The sequence below is a fragment of the Strix uralensis genome, chromosome 2 (genome assembly GCF_047716275.1).
Source record: "Strix uralensis isolate ZFMK-TIS-50842 chromosome 2, bStrUra1, whole genome shotgun sequence".
Classification (NCBI taxonomy): Eukaryota; Metazoa; Chordata; class Aves; order Strigiformes; family Strigidae; genus Strix; species Strix uralensis.
In genome coordinates, this window is record NC_133973.1 from 114,548,082 (window position 1) to 114,562,911 (window position 14,830).

Genomic DNA, 14,830 nt, shown 5'->3' on the forward strand with positions numbered 1-14,830 from the left:
AGAGCACCCTACCTCAAAGCAGAGAGAAACCGGTATTTGTAACCCAGCAAGCAGCCAGTATGAGTGAACAGACAAGGCTTCTGTAGTTTGTACAGGAAAACACATCCTGAAGTTTTACGGCTCCAATGCCAGGGCGTGCTCCCTCTGTTGTGTACATCAAGGTGGGTAGAAAACAGCACAACCGTGGATCTGCACCAGCAGGACCTTGCTTGTAGAGCCAAAGCATGCGCCACAGCAGCTGTTCCAGCACAGACACAGGCCACTGCACCTTTCCCTGACACACAGCACCAGCTGTGTCAAACTCAGAGAGAATGAGATGTATTAACGGGAGACCAGCTGGTAGCTAAAAAATGTTGCTTGTACACACCCTGACAAGCCAAGAGCATGTGGAAGGGGAACAGCTACAGTAACACCTCTAAATCATGGCAGTTGAGAGTGGAAAACACGGTAGCGTGGAGCAGAAACAACCCACAGCTTCCTCCTGGGCCAGAGCGGGGCCGTGGCGGCCCCCCCGGCCCGGGCAGGCTGAGCCCAGGGCCCGCTGAGCACCGGGAGCCCCGGGTTCACCAGAGCGGTGTCAAACCAGGCCCCGCTGATAAGAAAGATCCTCGTTGCGTAACCAGCCAAAACAAACTCCCTGGCCCTGTAAACACCGCGACAGCAATGTCTGGCACGCTGCTGCTCGGGGGTGAAACCCCGGAACTACCGATTTGCCATGACCGCTAGCAGCCACCCCGCGCGTCCCCTGGCGTGGGTACGGACACCGCGGGGGGACCCTTCTCCTCCTCTCGGGTGAGGGCTGCTCCCCAGGCTGCCGAGGAGGCCACGTCCCCTCGTCCCGCCGAGCCCCCCGGGGACAGCTGCTGCGCCGGGGCTTCCCTCCCCCGCCCGGCGGCATGCCCCGGCTCGGCCCGCAGCGCCAGGCCGCGGGCCCGCCTGCCGCAGCGCCCCGCCCGCGGGCCGCGGGGACCGAGCGACACCGGAGCGAGATGGCGGCGGCCGGGGGGGGGCGGCGACGGGGGGGCGGGGGATACTGCTCCGCTAGGGACGCGGCTGCCCGCCTCGTCCCGCCTCCCGGTGTCGCGCACCGCCGGCACTGCGTGACCTCCGCCGCCGGGGGCCGGTGCGGAGCGGAGGAGAGCGGGCGGCGGGCGGCGGTGCGGGGGGCACTGGCCGGGGCGGGGGGGGGGCGGTCGTTGATGGGGTCCCCCGGGCAGGTGCGGGCTGTCAGCAGCCGCGGCGGAGCGTGCCGGCAGGTCGGGTCTTTTCCCTTCACGTCGTGAGTAATTGCTTTGTGTTTTCCGTTACGTAGGATTAAACCCCAGACCCAGAAATGAGGAAGGTTTTGTGCGTGGAGCCCGTCATTTTCATCTACATATTCGTGTATTCCCTGACGAGCCCGCTGGTGCAGCAGTTCATCTACCGGCGGCTGTGGGAGGAAGAGTACAACTCCACTTTCATAAGCGATAGCAATGACACTTACTGTGAACAGAATAAAAGTAGCCCGGCTTATATCAAGCAGAAGGTAAGAGGGAACAAAAAATAACAATTGTAAATAAACTTGCAGCCAGGAGGTGCTGTCTCGGCGTAACCTCCTTTTATATAACCTTCCCTAACCTTTTATATAGGGAAAAGCGGTAGTTCTGTAACTTGCTGTCAGTTTTACTGTCTCATTGCTCTTGTGTTGTGCTGTAGGTAGTTGTAGTGCTTTAAAGACAAAGATTTGTCTCCAGGAGGATGCTGAGATAAATTCATATTTTCGCAGGAGTTGGAAATCATTTTAGAGGATTGGGCCCAAATTGGCATTGGGCTGACATTACAAGGGGTACCACTGAAGGCTTCTCTTTCCAGTAAGGGTTGTGGATGTGCTTATGAGCCATCAGTTGTCTTTGTGATTTCTGGTGTTCTTTTGTAACTATGTAAAGTTTAGCAAATGCCCTGTAATTTTTGGGAATAAGATCTAGTTTAAAATACATTTATTTCAGAGGAATTACAAGAATGAAGAATGGGGGAGCTTAAAATAAAAAATGTTGTAATTTTCAAATGACAAAAAATTTTAACTGATCTTTTCATAATCAAATATATAATTGATGGTTTACCATTCAGAGTGCTTGTCTGCCTTGTTGAAATACAAAGACATCAAGATGACAGCATTCCATGGTCCACTACATTTTTAGTGCTTTTTCATAGTTCAGCATGCTGGATAGCTAGTTGTTGATTGGAATCTCTTCCATTGCACTTCCAGTCCAGTTTTAATGCTACATTTAAGCAGAGCTAACTATGGGCTGCCAGCAGAAGAGGTGATCGTACTCCATTTTCCTTTCCCCTCTCTGCCCATTGCTCCCCCTCATGTGTTGTATCTCACAGTTCTGCAATTACAGGTTACAATTTGGATTTGATCAGGACGCTCATTCAACAGAAAGCTCATCTCTTTTTTTGAGGTTTTTCCTTTTTGAATATTGTTTTTTTCAAAAGCAGTGCACTGCTCTGACACACTCTGTGGCCACATGATTGCTGTATCTAACATGGGGCTGGCAGAGGGAACACATTTCCAGAAGTACAACAGAACCATCCGTGGCAACAACAACTGGCGGTTAGGTTGGATTAAGTGGAACATTAACCACTGTAGGGTCAGAAAAGTAGATGACTTGGACTGTAAATTACACAGAAGGTAGAGTTATGGAAACAGTCAGCTGGCGTTCCCCTATGCTGCTGAAAAGGTGGCACTTGGAAATTTTTGCTCACATCCCAGATTTGAATCTCTGATGTGCTGCATATGCACAAGACTAAACACTTGAGCTTATCTGTTTCATTTGTCATATATAGAAGAAATTTTGTAATGGTACTTGCATCCGTTGAAGATGATCAAAGAAATAATTTAGGATTTTTAGTGTGGGGTAGGTTCTTCATCATGTGACAGAAGCCAGTCTTAGTAGAAGGAATGTGAAAGTAAAAAGGTCAACAGAATTATAGTCCACCATGCCTTCTGGGCTAACCCATCGGCCGAGGAGAGTAATGTATGCCACCCACTGGAATTGATTTGGAGATAATAACCAATTATTGTCAGAGTAATGTTCATATGTTACTCCCCAAAGTGTTTTCCTGAGTATTAGCTCCCCGTTTGGTGCTGTGTATGGGCATTTTGTCATATGGAAGGAACAACTCTTAAGAAAACCATACCTGGTGCATACAGTTCTAATCGCAGAGCCCATCAAGAAACCTACATTTCACAAACATTTCTGCACTTTGCATTTACTAGAAACCCCCCAAATTCAACCTGATTTTCAAATTGAGATCACCTGTGTTCAAGATATAAGACTTCATAGTTCTTTTTGCAAAACACTGAAGCAGAGTGCTTAATTTCAGCTAAAGTTTAGATAACATCTCAGGTTCATGTGGTGGTGAATTCACACATTACAGGTGTTTTGGCATAAAGGTTACAAAGTATAATTAACTTGGTATTTGAGAACATGAATCCTTCAAGATGGTAGTTAAATAATGGCCAACAGAACTTCTTTGTTTGCCTTTCCTGCCAGATTTCCATTCTCTCCATTTAACTGATTGCCAGCAGGGCATGACCTTTTGAACAATTATGCTCTTGTCTGGATGCCTTGCCTGCATTTTGATACCACACTTGTTACATAAGAATGTAAAAGGCTAAAAACACCCATTAATTTCAGTGGAACGTGGTCTCTTGTGCATGGGCCTGTGTATGGGCCAAAGAGTAGATCCAGTGTAGATCCAGTAACTCAATCCCAAGCCGTTTCCTGAGGATATGTGAATTAGGTATTCTAGATTTTCCAAGACCATCCTAACTGACTTATGTTTACAGATGCTGTAAATTTTGCTGTCAGGAGTGTTCCCAACAGGCCCTGTTTGGCATTGACTTTTAGAAGAACACCTCCCGAAATAGTTAATTTAGTATAAGTCCTTCCATTCTGAGAGTGGAGAAACTTTATCCTCATCTCACCTATTTCAAAGCAAAACATAAAAGGAAACTGAAGACAAAAATCCCTTGGAGCCTGCAAAAAAGTAGAATATAGTTCAAAATGGATAGTCTTTGCAGCATTTTGATTGATTATTTCTTACAATTTGAAGGAAATTAGTCATTTTATAATAAAATTAGTTCAAAGGTAATTTGAATACAAGCTGAAGCATTCCAATCACTGGCTTGGATAATCCTTTTTTTTAGCTCAGAAAGAGCTAAATTAAACATTATTTATCATCCATCTTATTTATTATCCAATCCATGCATTTTCCTTTGCTACCCAGTAATATTTTTTAATTTTATGAGCCTTTCAGTTTATCATGTCCTGTACATTGTTCAGCCTCAGGCACTATACTTCTCTATTACTTTAAACCTTATCTAAGTGAATTGCTTCTTCATTTTAATTTTGAAATCTGTGATCTTAAGAACTATGAGCATTTTTTCAGAACCGTGACCAGTTTTATGAACCATGAGCATTTTTTCAGAGTGAATTTGCAGATTAAAAATCTAGATCTTTGTCTTCAAATTTATGTAATTCCATTGATTTTAATAGTTACATGATTTTAAAGCAACTGTGGGTTTGACCTATCATTTTCTGTATTCCTTTCCATTGACTTTATAAAAACATGGGCAGTTGAGCGCTTTACACGCTAAATGGAGTTTTTCTGTACTTTTGTCTCTTAGTCGTCTTCTCCTCAGTAGACAACAAGTCATTATGTCAGCAAAGTGATGGTCATTTGCAGTATCTGGATGTGTAGCCACATTCTTTGTTTTGCACACCTACTTCCAAAACAATGAAACCCAAGTCTGTGTTGTTTTATTCCTCCAGGTTAACACTTCATTAGTATTTGTATTGTATGTGGGTTGAGATGATATATAACAACATGTAGTTTTATTTCTAATGTATTAGCATTCTTTGACACTCATGTCTTTGAACCTGATGATCCTAGTAAGGAAGCAACGCCTGCAGCTACATAGAATTCTCTTTGTCATGAGGGAAGGAGTTAAAAGATCAGGATATCACTTGCTATCTTGGTTTGTTCAGTCTTCATGGTTTTGACCCTTCCAGGGTGACAACAGTGCTGCCCAGTGGACAGGACATCATGAATCCTGAGGTAGTCAGACACCATAAGGGAAGACAGTAAAAGACTCCAGAGTGCTGAGGATCTTGAGGGCTTTCCTTGAGGACCTCGGGATCAGTTGACTTTTCCTCTTGCAATAAACCCTGGTATCTTGTAAACGAAGGAGACTGAACTAGAAACTCATGGTCTTTGGCTGTAAATGAATAAATAATATACATATGATTTTATAAAGCATTCAGCAGCTTTTAGAATTGCCCAAAGTACATTCCTGGAAATTCTAGGGGGTTTTTATCTTTTGGATGCTACTCAGTGGGGATTATGTTAGCTACAGAGGAAACACCTGAAACGTATAGATGGCTTGAATACAGGCTGAGAATGGCTTGTGAAGATTTACACAGCTGTACCTGCTACTGACTGAAGAGTGCAACCCCTGCCCAAGTCAGTGCGATACCTCAGACAATCTGAAGAAAACTTTTAGAGTGACTTTACTCTCTGCATCTGAAAGTTTGTCTTACAGAGTTTAAAGGATTTGTGCAAACGAAGTTACTTCCTTTCCCCCTGCTGCTCTTCTGTCTGATCAGGTGGTTGTCTTTGAAAGGGCTGTTGCGGCTGCTGGCTGTTGAGCCTGCATTGATACATTAAAAGCAAGATCTGAATTAGCTTGTTGAGCATCATTTAGCAGCTGGCTTCGTAACAGCATAGTCTTTTTTTTTAATTGACTTTTCTTCAGTTCTTTTTTCTGAAGCCATTCGTGTTCTGTTAACTGGTTGGTTTTTAGCTATGTTTGACTTTTATACTTCTGTTAAAAAGGACACAGAAATTTTTCCCATAATGGGTGTTTACAGGTTATTGTCATAGTGATAGCTGCTGTTCCTTATGTGAATGCCTGCTGTAGCATATCTATAGAGACATCACTGATTTGGGCAGTTTCTGAACTCAGACCTTTACAGTGTTTTAAAAATCAGTTAATTCACATATCTGTGAGTCAGTATAATTTTTAATGCTGTGTTTCACATGTTTATTGTTATTATTAACATTGTACATTGGGATGTCAGAGCAAATTCTGATCTGTTTACTTGCACAGTGTGCTAGTCAGTGAATTGTTTCTTGTAACCCTCTCAGGAGGATTATTTGTGAGGAAAAATGATCTGTGAGTAGGGAGCATGGGGTATGTTCCTCAATCAAAGACTGTTTTACTACTGATTTCTGAGAGATTAAATAGGCCCAGTGTCCTTTTGCCATACCCTGCACTGAAAGAGACACTTACAGTATAAGCACCAGCTCTTGTAAATGCCTGTTTAAAAGAATTGTTCTCTTGTCTCCACTGAAACTTCTCTGTCAAGAGTACTAGTAAGATTGTATTTGAAGAAATAAGTTTTGGATTAAAAAGTATCAAGGGATGTTTGAGGAATATTGAAGATAAAATTACAAAAGCAGGCGTCTTTGAATAAGCAATTCTTTTGTATTAATGATTACTGTAATATAATGCATTCTTATAAACATACAGTAATGTACTGTATTTTATTATAATAGTGTCATGTAATATAAAATTATATTCTCTGTATTATGTTTTATATTAATATAATTTATAATCTATAAACATACTGTGCTATTTATTGTATTGCATGCTACTCATTATGTAAGTGTAATATATTCTTTTTTTTTTTACAGTCTTTATAGCATTTACAATTATTTTTGTTTTCTCTTCGCAGGAAGTTCAAGAAAAAGCCTCTGTTTTTAATATGCAGTTGGACTTAACTGGGGCAGTTCCCAGCCTTATAGTTGCCTTTGTGATTGTAGCTAATGGGGATCGCCAGGGACGCAAAAGGTCTTTAGTTTTTCCATCAGTGGGAGCTTTGATTGCTGATATTTGCCTCACTGTAATATCGTATTTTTCCTTGTCACTCTCTATCCTATTTGTGGTTGCATTTATTACTGGACTGTTTGGGGGTATGGCAACTCTCCTTGGAGGAGGCTTTGCTTTTATAGCAGATGTGTGTCATGATGAGAAGCAGAAAACAACACGAATAGCTGTGGTGGATTTGATTTTTGGAGTTGTATCTGGATTGGCAGGACTGTCATCTGGCTACTTTCTAAGAGGAATAGGCTTTACATGGACATTTCTGATAGCATCTCTGCTTCATGTCATTAATATTATCTATATTATATTTTTTCTGGAAGATACAGTAGGTGTATCTGAATTCCAGCATGAGGCACCAGTGTCCTGGAAAGAACTTCTTAGAGAGACATTTTCTGGAGTGTACGTGCTTTTTAAAACTGCCCCTTATAAAAAGAGAATTTTAATAATTGTGTTACTTTTTACATTTATGACTTACTTATTTACTATGATTGGTGGGAGTTCACTTTTTACGCTGTATGAACTCGATGAACCACTCTGCTGGAATGAAGTTTACATTGGATATGGAGCAGCTGTGTTCACTTCTGTCTCTCTGACCAGCTTTTTAGGCGTTTACTTATTTTCCAAATGTCTCAAAGACATTTATATTGTCTTTATCGGGATATTTTCTTACATTGGAGGAATGATCATGGCTGCCTTTGCCAAAACTACCCTGCTCATGTTTTTAGGTGAGTTCAGAATCAGTTGTTCTATGGTCAACAATATATATGAAAATACTGCTATGTTATCTGTAGTGAGTGCAGTTGGTAGATATTGGACGTACCGTCTTGATAGAATCATAAAGAGGTAAAATATACAAAGTTGGTCAGACTGATTTGGGATTTAATTAAAAGATGAAGTGTGTGGAGAGAGAATGGAATTACTTGCTTATGATTTGATTTTAGTACCATAGAGATATATTGCATTTATTAATTTCTCTGTGCTTGGATAATTGTGTCTCAGTGCACTTCTAGTTTGATTTTTCTGTTGCCTTTTAGTGTTCGGGGAACTGAGCATTCAAAAGCATATGACTAATTCATTTGCAATATATTTATAAAATTCTGGATTTTTTATTACTTCAGTGTCTCATGACTGACTCACTGCTTTACAGTAAGAGTGCCATCTTTGCTCTGCTTTATGCCTATTCCTGTTCTCCGATCCATGCTGTCAAAAGTGGTTCTCACTGGTGAACAGGGTGAGTAGAATTTGGTTTTAAACAATACAGTAATATGGTATTTCAGAACAGAGATGCACCAAGACTACCTTTAAACAAACAGATGTGTATTGGTATTTTAAGACTGCTTTTCTTTCAGGTTCCATATAATATGACCCTGTGTCATGGTATTAATACCTTTTGATTCTGAATTTAATATAAACAATATTGTGTTTAAAAACTATTGCAAGTTTCAAGCTTCAAAGGAAAATAAAAAATAAAATAAAAATAAAGATCATGGGGAACCTGAAGCAGAGGAGTGCTCAAGATTTATACATGTGATTTCACAAGTGCTTCTATGTTCACAAGGTTCTGACAGGCAGAGAAAGATATATTTTTGTTATTTAGTCAGTGTCACACTTAATAATTTAGAAGCAGTAGATGGTCAGCCCCCAAAGTACTTGAGAACAATTAGACTTGGATCCTGAGCTATGTAACCAGCTTCACAGGTGCCGTGATGCATATTACTTCTCAAGTCCTTTCCTTATGGAACACAGAAAAAAGCATGTCAGGCCTCAAAATGTGGCTCTGGTATCCCATATTTTGCTTTTGGGGAGCATGTACTTTCTAGATTTTGGGGAGCATATACTTTCTAGAAGCATTCTCCTGAGTTACTTGGTTTTATTTTTTAAAAGACATATCTTTATACACTAAAATAAAGATCTGTTTGTACTTAACTATGCTAACATACACCTCTGTTTCTGCAGTTTCTTGGCATTATTCAGGGCTTCAGCTACTTGAGTAGTTTGATGCAGGAATCAGGTTGCCTCTTATCATCCTTTTCTGCTTACCTATTGTGATTTTTTTTATGGCCCCATGAATATGAATGCAGCTTGGGAAAATGTGTTCAACGAGACACTGATGGGATAGACTGCCACCCCAATGGGTAGTTCCGTGTCCAAAATGCTGTTTCTTCCTTTTCAAAAATGAGGAGATGGTTATGTGCTGAACCAGCAGTCTTTGTTGGATCAGAGCCTTTTCTGCATATAAGAGTGAAGATTAGAGAAGGAAGAAGCAAGAAAGGGAAGAATGAGAATCGAGAGGAGAACTGTAGGGTATAAGGATGGAGAGGTGCAGAACATGATTAGTGAGGATGAACAGTTTGAACTTTATGTGATAAACAGATTCAAAAAAGTAGGTATGGTGGCAGAATAGTAGCAAAGAAAAATAGTTTCCATCAGCAACCTTTTGGGTTTGTTTTTTTTTTATTTTAAAAACCAAGTCTTTTGTAGGAGTCCCCCAGAAGACACTTCCATAGCAAAGACATACGATACTCAGGTGCTTGTTACTTACGTACTTGCTAAAATACTGTAGATAGATCTTTCAAAACAAGTTTAAAAACCTCAGTACTTTGAAGGGGTTTTAGTTTTGTTTTGTTTTGTTTGTAATTCATCCATTTGTTTTTGGCAGGTGCTGTGTTTGCTTGTATTGCCTGTTTAGAAGTTGTGACCGGCAGTATTTCACTTTCAGTTTTTAATAGTCTCTATGCAGCTACTGTTGCATGGTTTTCAGGCTTTAGCTTCCTCCTGTCAGCAGGCCTTTGTCTAATTCCACTGGCTGTCCTGTGGTAAGTACGGATCAGGAGGGTGCTTCTGACTGCTTTTGCCAGTAATTTCTGTTCTGATATGAGTTGAAGCTGAATGGTTTAGTGCAGTAGTTCTCAAACTTCAGTATTTTCTACTGTGCTCTAGTAACTCTACTTTCACACTTCTTCTCTCTTCAATACCTACCCCCCTACATGTTTGCGGGCAATTTCCCATCATCAGTCCCATTCTGGCCCTGATCCAGCTACCTCCCCTCAGCTTTGCGCTCTGAACTTGTCACCTAATTCCCCCAAACTGAAATCTACCCTCAATGTACTACTAGTGGGATACACCATACCCTTGACTGCATGTGTATGCCTTCCCTTGGTTTGAAACCTTTACATGGTCTTTCTTACAGGAAAGCCTTTTGACAAAGAACAAAAGTAACAGATCACTGGAAAGGCATGAGCTTAATTTTGCAATCTGAGCTCTTTTAGATGCTAATGAGGGTTCACCCAGTGAATTTAATGGAGAGCTATCTGTCCTGGTCCTTGGTCATGGGTGCCTTGTGACCCAGTGCCATTGAAATCTGTAAAAGATCTGAACTAGCTTTAAGGTCTATATGAATAAACCTTTAGACATGATTAAAAAATATGCCTCTATAGTATTTGCATATAATGATATCTAGTGACCATCTAGTAATACTGACAGTGAAATATCATTATTCAAGAGTATTCACAAAAGCAAAGTTCACTTTATATTATTTCCAGTGTAAATTATGTCTTTTTAGGATGCTGGAACGTAAATCTAAATGACAGAAGGATCACTTTACATTAGATAGGCTTATATTCAAGGGAGGGAAAGCTGTTTTCGTTAAGAGGGTGGTACTCTTGCTGGAGACTTGTATCTTTTTTTCCAATGCATAAACTTTACCTCAGTCACCTTTTATCTCTACATCAGCTGAAGTTTAAGTTTCAAATAGGGAGTGATAACACTGTAGATTTAGAACGTTTCACATGATTTCAAGTCTGTGCCTACCTCACTACAGGGTTTTTACAGTCTATTCAGAGAAGCTGCACTAGTGGTCACTTAAGACTAAGGTAGTGATGGGTCTCAGACCTGAGGGAGTTGAAGCAAAGGGGTCTTGTGTGTGTGTGTAGAATACTTTTCAGTAACGTAATAAAAAATTGGGGAATTCAGTTATATTAACAAAGGCCCAGTAAATGCTTGTGTTATTAAATACTATTTTTAGTTTAGTTCAGTGCTGTATGGTAGAGAAAGTTTCTGTTAAGAAAGCACTCTCTTCTGTGCAAAAAGTAACAGATATTTACCATCAATTAGTCCATCCTGCAATCAGGACTGTAGTCCATCACCCTAAATTTTTGAAAGTTATTTTTCTTTTCCTTCTGTCATTAGTGTCTGAGATACTTCACCCTTTGAATAACCTTCCTTCTAAAACCTTTCTTTTGAGAGTATCATGCAATGTTACCATTTGAGAGCAGAAAGCACAGTTGTTCTAGTCTGTAATAAATTGGGCATTGTGGTTTAGTACTTATCAAAGAAAGCAGTAATAATATTGTCTAACTTGTGTAATAAGGATAAGTATTGTCATTGCTTTTGTTTACTAAGATATGTCAACAGCTTTGTGCCACAGAAGATGGCTGTAAAGGAGCTATCGAGTGTTTGTTGGTGCTGAATCAGCATGCTATACTTAACTATCAGCTAAAGATATCTGTCTTATCTGTGTCTTACAGCTGGCTTCTGTGCACAAGCTGGAATGGGGAGGACTTGGCTCTGCTTGTACCTGAAGAAGTATCCAGCATAGAGAGCGTTGACAGTTGAACAAAGGATTCACCTACCTGCGTTTTCTAATCTGACATGCAGTGGCAGAGACCATTGTGTCATTCAGAGACCATAGAGATAACACAACAGTTGCAGATGCAATCTCAAAGTGGCCCTGCAGCAATAAGCACTAAATTGGTAGCACTCTATATCCAGTCTCTTTTTAGCACTTGAGTAAAGCTAACTCTTATACTTAACTATGCAAATAGGCTGGCAATGGAGATTTTAATGCTGCTTTCAGCATGAAGGAAAAAATAAGGTAGGATGATACTCTCTTTCCACTTACCCCTTCTCAAGTTTGAGAATGTCAGCTGTGGATTGTGATACATCTTGTATTATTCTAAGTGGGGTGACAGAGATAAGCTTATCAACTCAGAGGGTACTGGCAATTCTGCTGAAGCCAGTGGAGCTCATGCCAGCTGAGGATGATGTCCACTGTGTACATCTTAAAAGGCCTGTCTGAATGGTGAAGCCCCCAAACCTCTCCAAAATTACTAAACTGAAAGGTGTTTTTTTCAGAAAGCAACCCAACTGGAGACAGTACTTGCACCTGCTGTAAGTAGACACTGATCTGTGGTTAGCAGAGAGTGTTTGTGCGAGTTTAATGTATGATGTGTGGACCTTGCCTGTGACTTATTTCTTAAAATGGGTTTTCACACAGAACTACTTAGAAAATTTCCAGCTTGCGGAGTGTGAAGTTAGGCCTATGCCTACATTTTGCAGAGGCCATATTGCACATTTATTTTTATCCTTTTCCATATATTGGGGACTGCATACAGACACCTCTATTTTTTGTCCCGTAGATACTTGTTTTCTAGTTAAGTCAGCTGTACTTAGCTTAAATGTTTCTTCTATTGAAAGGCTTTAATAGCATTTCTTTTCACTGGATCTTTGATTATTTTTTTAACAACCCTGAAACGGGGTGACCAAATCTGAATCATGCATCTAATCATCTTGCAATGAATGCAGCATAATTTATGAGCACTTGAACAGCATTTCTTATCTTCAAAGCACTTTATAAATGCTATTAATAACCTCCTTCCATAATAGATATGATCCTCCCTGTTGCAGAGAGAGAGAAATCAACAGAGAGGACAAATGACTTGCCCAGGGCCACAGTGCAAACTGGTGAGACTGACAAACCTGGGAATCAGTTTCTGCATTGACTCTTCACCACCTTGCTTGAGATCTTTAAGCAGAAATTATCCAGCATATTAGCTTCTGGGATGCACAGCAGAGCAGAAGTGTAAATGTAACATGTTAAGGAGCACTCCCACATGGGTTTTTTCAGACAGAGTTTGACAGCCAATACTGTTCAGATCCCTGAAAGTACAGGTAGGTTGTATGCGACTCTCTTCCCCTAAAACAGATTAGGTAGAGAAATGAAAATAATGTAAAGTGGTTGACATTTACAGAAGGAAAAGTCTAGGAAAGCAATTGTGATGTGGGAACTGACTCCACATGCACACAGCATAGGATAAAAATGAAGACAGACATAGAATATGCTGTGTAATCAACGATCTGCTTACGGCCTTTAGTATCTGTCGTATGAACAGACTACTTCTGCAGAACTGCTCAGTGGTACTCCAGCAAAAAGTGTTAGTACCACATCATGATGATACTATGCCAGCAACCTGATCTAATGCAAGGTGTCCCAGCCCATGTCAGGGGGGTTGGAACTAGACGATCTTTAAGGTCCCTTCCAACCCAAACAGTTCTATGATTCTGTTGTAGATCCTTTTTGTTTGAATGGCAGCATTGTTTCCAAGCTATGTATTGTAATCACTGAGAAGTTTGGAATAGGGTTTAAGTAAGGTAGAGTTTACACTATCCAGGAGACCACTACCTACCCATTGCTGGTGAAAAAAGTGTCACCTATCCAGGACAGGGGGAATGAATACACAGCTAACAGCTATTGCAAGCTCTTGCACTTCTGTCCTGAACTACCAAGGCTGATGTTGGCAATTAAAGATCATTAGCTTTTCCTAGCTAGTTTAGACACTGTCCAGTAAATAAAACTGCTTAATTCTCCTCCCTTGAGGTGCCCAAGCTGCTATCAACTTGTTGGAGAAGCAAGCTGAGTTTTATAATAATCACTGGGTCCAAAACATAATGGGTACTTTTAGAAAGATTAAGAAAACACTGATGTGAAGGATTTCAGCACAAAGATTACATTGTCTTCCTTGCCTCTTCATTATGCAGTTATGTAAGGCTTTATGAAATTAACTGTTTCACACACAACTGCCTGGAAAAAGTAAAGCAAATTAAGAAGGAGGGGTGTATGCCTTCACTTCCTCTTCAGTGCACACCTCTGCTAGCACTGGGTAGCAACAAAGCAAGCCCATTCCACAGTGGCATTGTGTCAGTCCAAATGAGAACAAGCACCTCACTTCAGGAATGGCTTTGTTATGGTTTGATTTTGCTGTATAAAGTACTTGCTGTTTGCAAAGTATTTCTGGTAGACACAGCATTTAGAACTGACTGTGAGTTCAGGTCAAAACACATGAAGGATATGAACTGTGTTTTTAAAAGTGCCTAGCACAGTGCAAGGTGAGGAAACCACATACTAATGCACTTCAGATGATTAAATCAAAATCTTCCAAGTTTATAATGTTGCTCTATTTGTATATAAGTGCAAATAATTTTGACATAAATTAATAATGAAGTTTGGTTTTTTTTAAACTCTGTGTTGTATGTGTAGTTCTTGCTTTGTTTTTTGACAAATAGCCAATGGGATGACTGGTGGAGGAATGTTTATGTAAACAGAAGCAGCAGCACTATAGTATCATCTATTTTTGATGGTCATAACAAACAAACAGCAGTGCAGGAAGATGTGCTTTTGCCTCCCTCCTGCTCTTGGGGAGAGGAAAGGATGCTGCCCAGAACATCAGCCCTAAGAGGAGGTGAGGAATTACAGAGCAGGGACAGCACTGCTGTCTGCAAGAAGCCAGCGTGGGGGCTTGTGGTGCACCCAGCAGATCTGCAAATGCCTTCCTCCCCTTGCCCAGGCTGGGTCCAACGCAGGGCCAAGGCTGGGTCTGCCCCAGCTCCCCTTGCCAGCACACCTCGCTTGGCACACCTCCCCAGGCTGCTACTTGCAGTGCCTGCTTTATAGAATGAAGCTTGTAGAACAGAGGGAAGGGGCTGGGCCAGGAAGCCCAGTCCCCAGCTCAACACACTGCAACACTCCGCAAGCATAACCCTTCCTTCTTATCTCAGAAGCGCTTTGCCTCAGTCCTGTTTGACTCCCATTACTTTATTAATAGCATAAATTCTTGCACAGGC

General features: G+C 41.0%; 1 protein-coding gene across 5 annotated transcripts; it reads left to right on the forward strand.

Annotated features, from left to right (window-relative positions):
• Window positions 1–601: 601 nt before the first annotated feature.
• On the forward strand, window positions 602–14,227 carry SLC46A3 (solute carrier family 46 member 3). Of its 5 annotated transcripts, none has more exons than XM_074859892.1 (6): window positions 602–792; window positions 1,313–1,525; window positions 6,783–7,656; window positions 8,079–8,162; window positions 9,591–9,747; window positions 11,458–14,227. In XM_074859892.1, exons 2-6 carry the CDS (start codon window positions 1,334–1,336, stop codon window positions 11,543–11,545), a joined length of 1,395 nt encoding a protein of 464 aa, XP_074715993.1. In that variant the 5' UTR covers window positions 602–792; window positions 1,313–1,333; the 3' UTR covers window positions 11,546–14,227. The 5 variants fall into 5 exon arrangements, with proteins under 5 accessions (XP_074715993.1, XP_074715994.1, XP_074715995.1 ...); XM_074859893.1 differs by having other exon boundaries at window positions 602–754; XM_074859894.1 differs by lacking the exon at window positions 602–792 and adding an exon at window positions 1,008–1,123.
• The last annotated feature ends 603 nt before the right edge of the window (window positions 14,228–14,830 follow it).

Excerpts from the sequence above, each read along its gene's own strand:
- SLC46A3 (XM_074859892.1), top strand. The coding sequence starts at position 1,334 with ATGAGGAAGGTTTTGTGCGTGGAGCCCGTCATTTTCATCTACATATTC. Across the intron at positions 1,526-6,782 it reads CGGCTTATATCAAGCAGAAG|GAAGTTCAAGAAAAAGCCTC; the intron begins GTAAGAGGGAAC and ends TTCTCTTCGCAG. Across the intron at positions 9,748-11,457 it reads ATTCCACTGGCTGTCCTGTG|CTGGCTTCTGTGCACAAGCT; the intron begins GTAAGTACGGAT and ends TGTGTCTTACAG.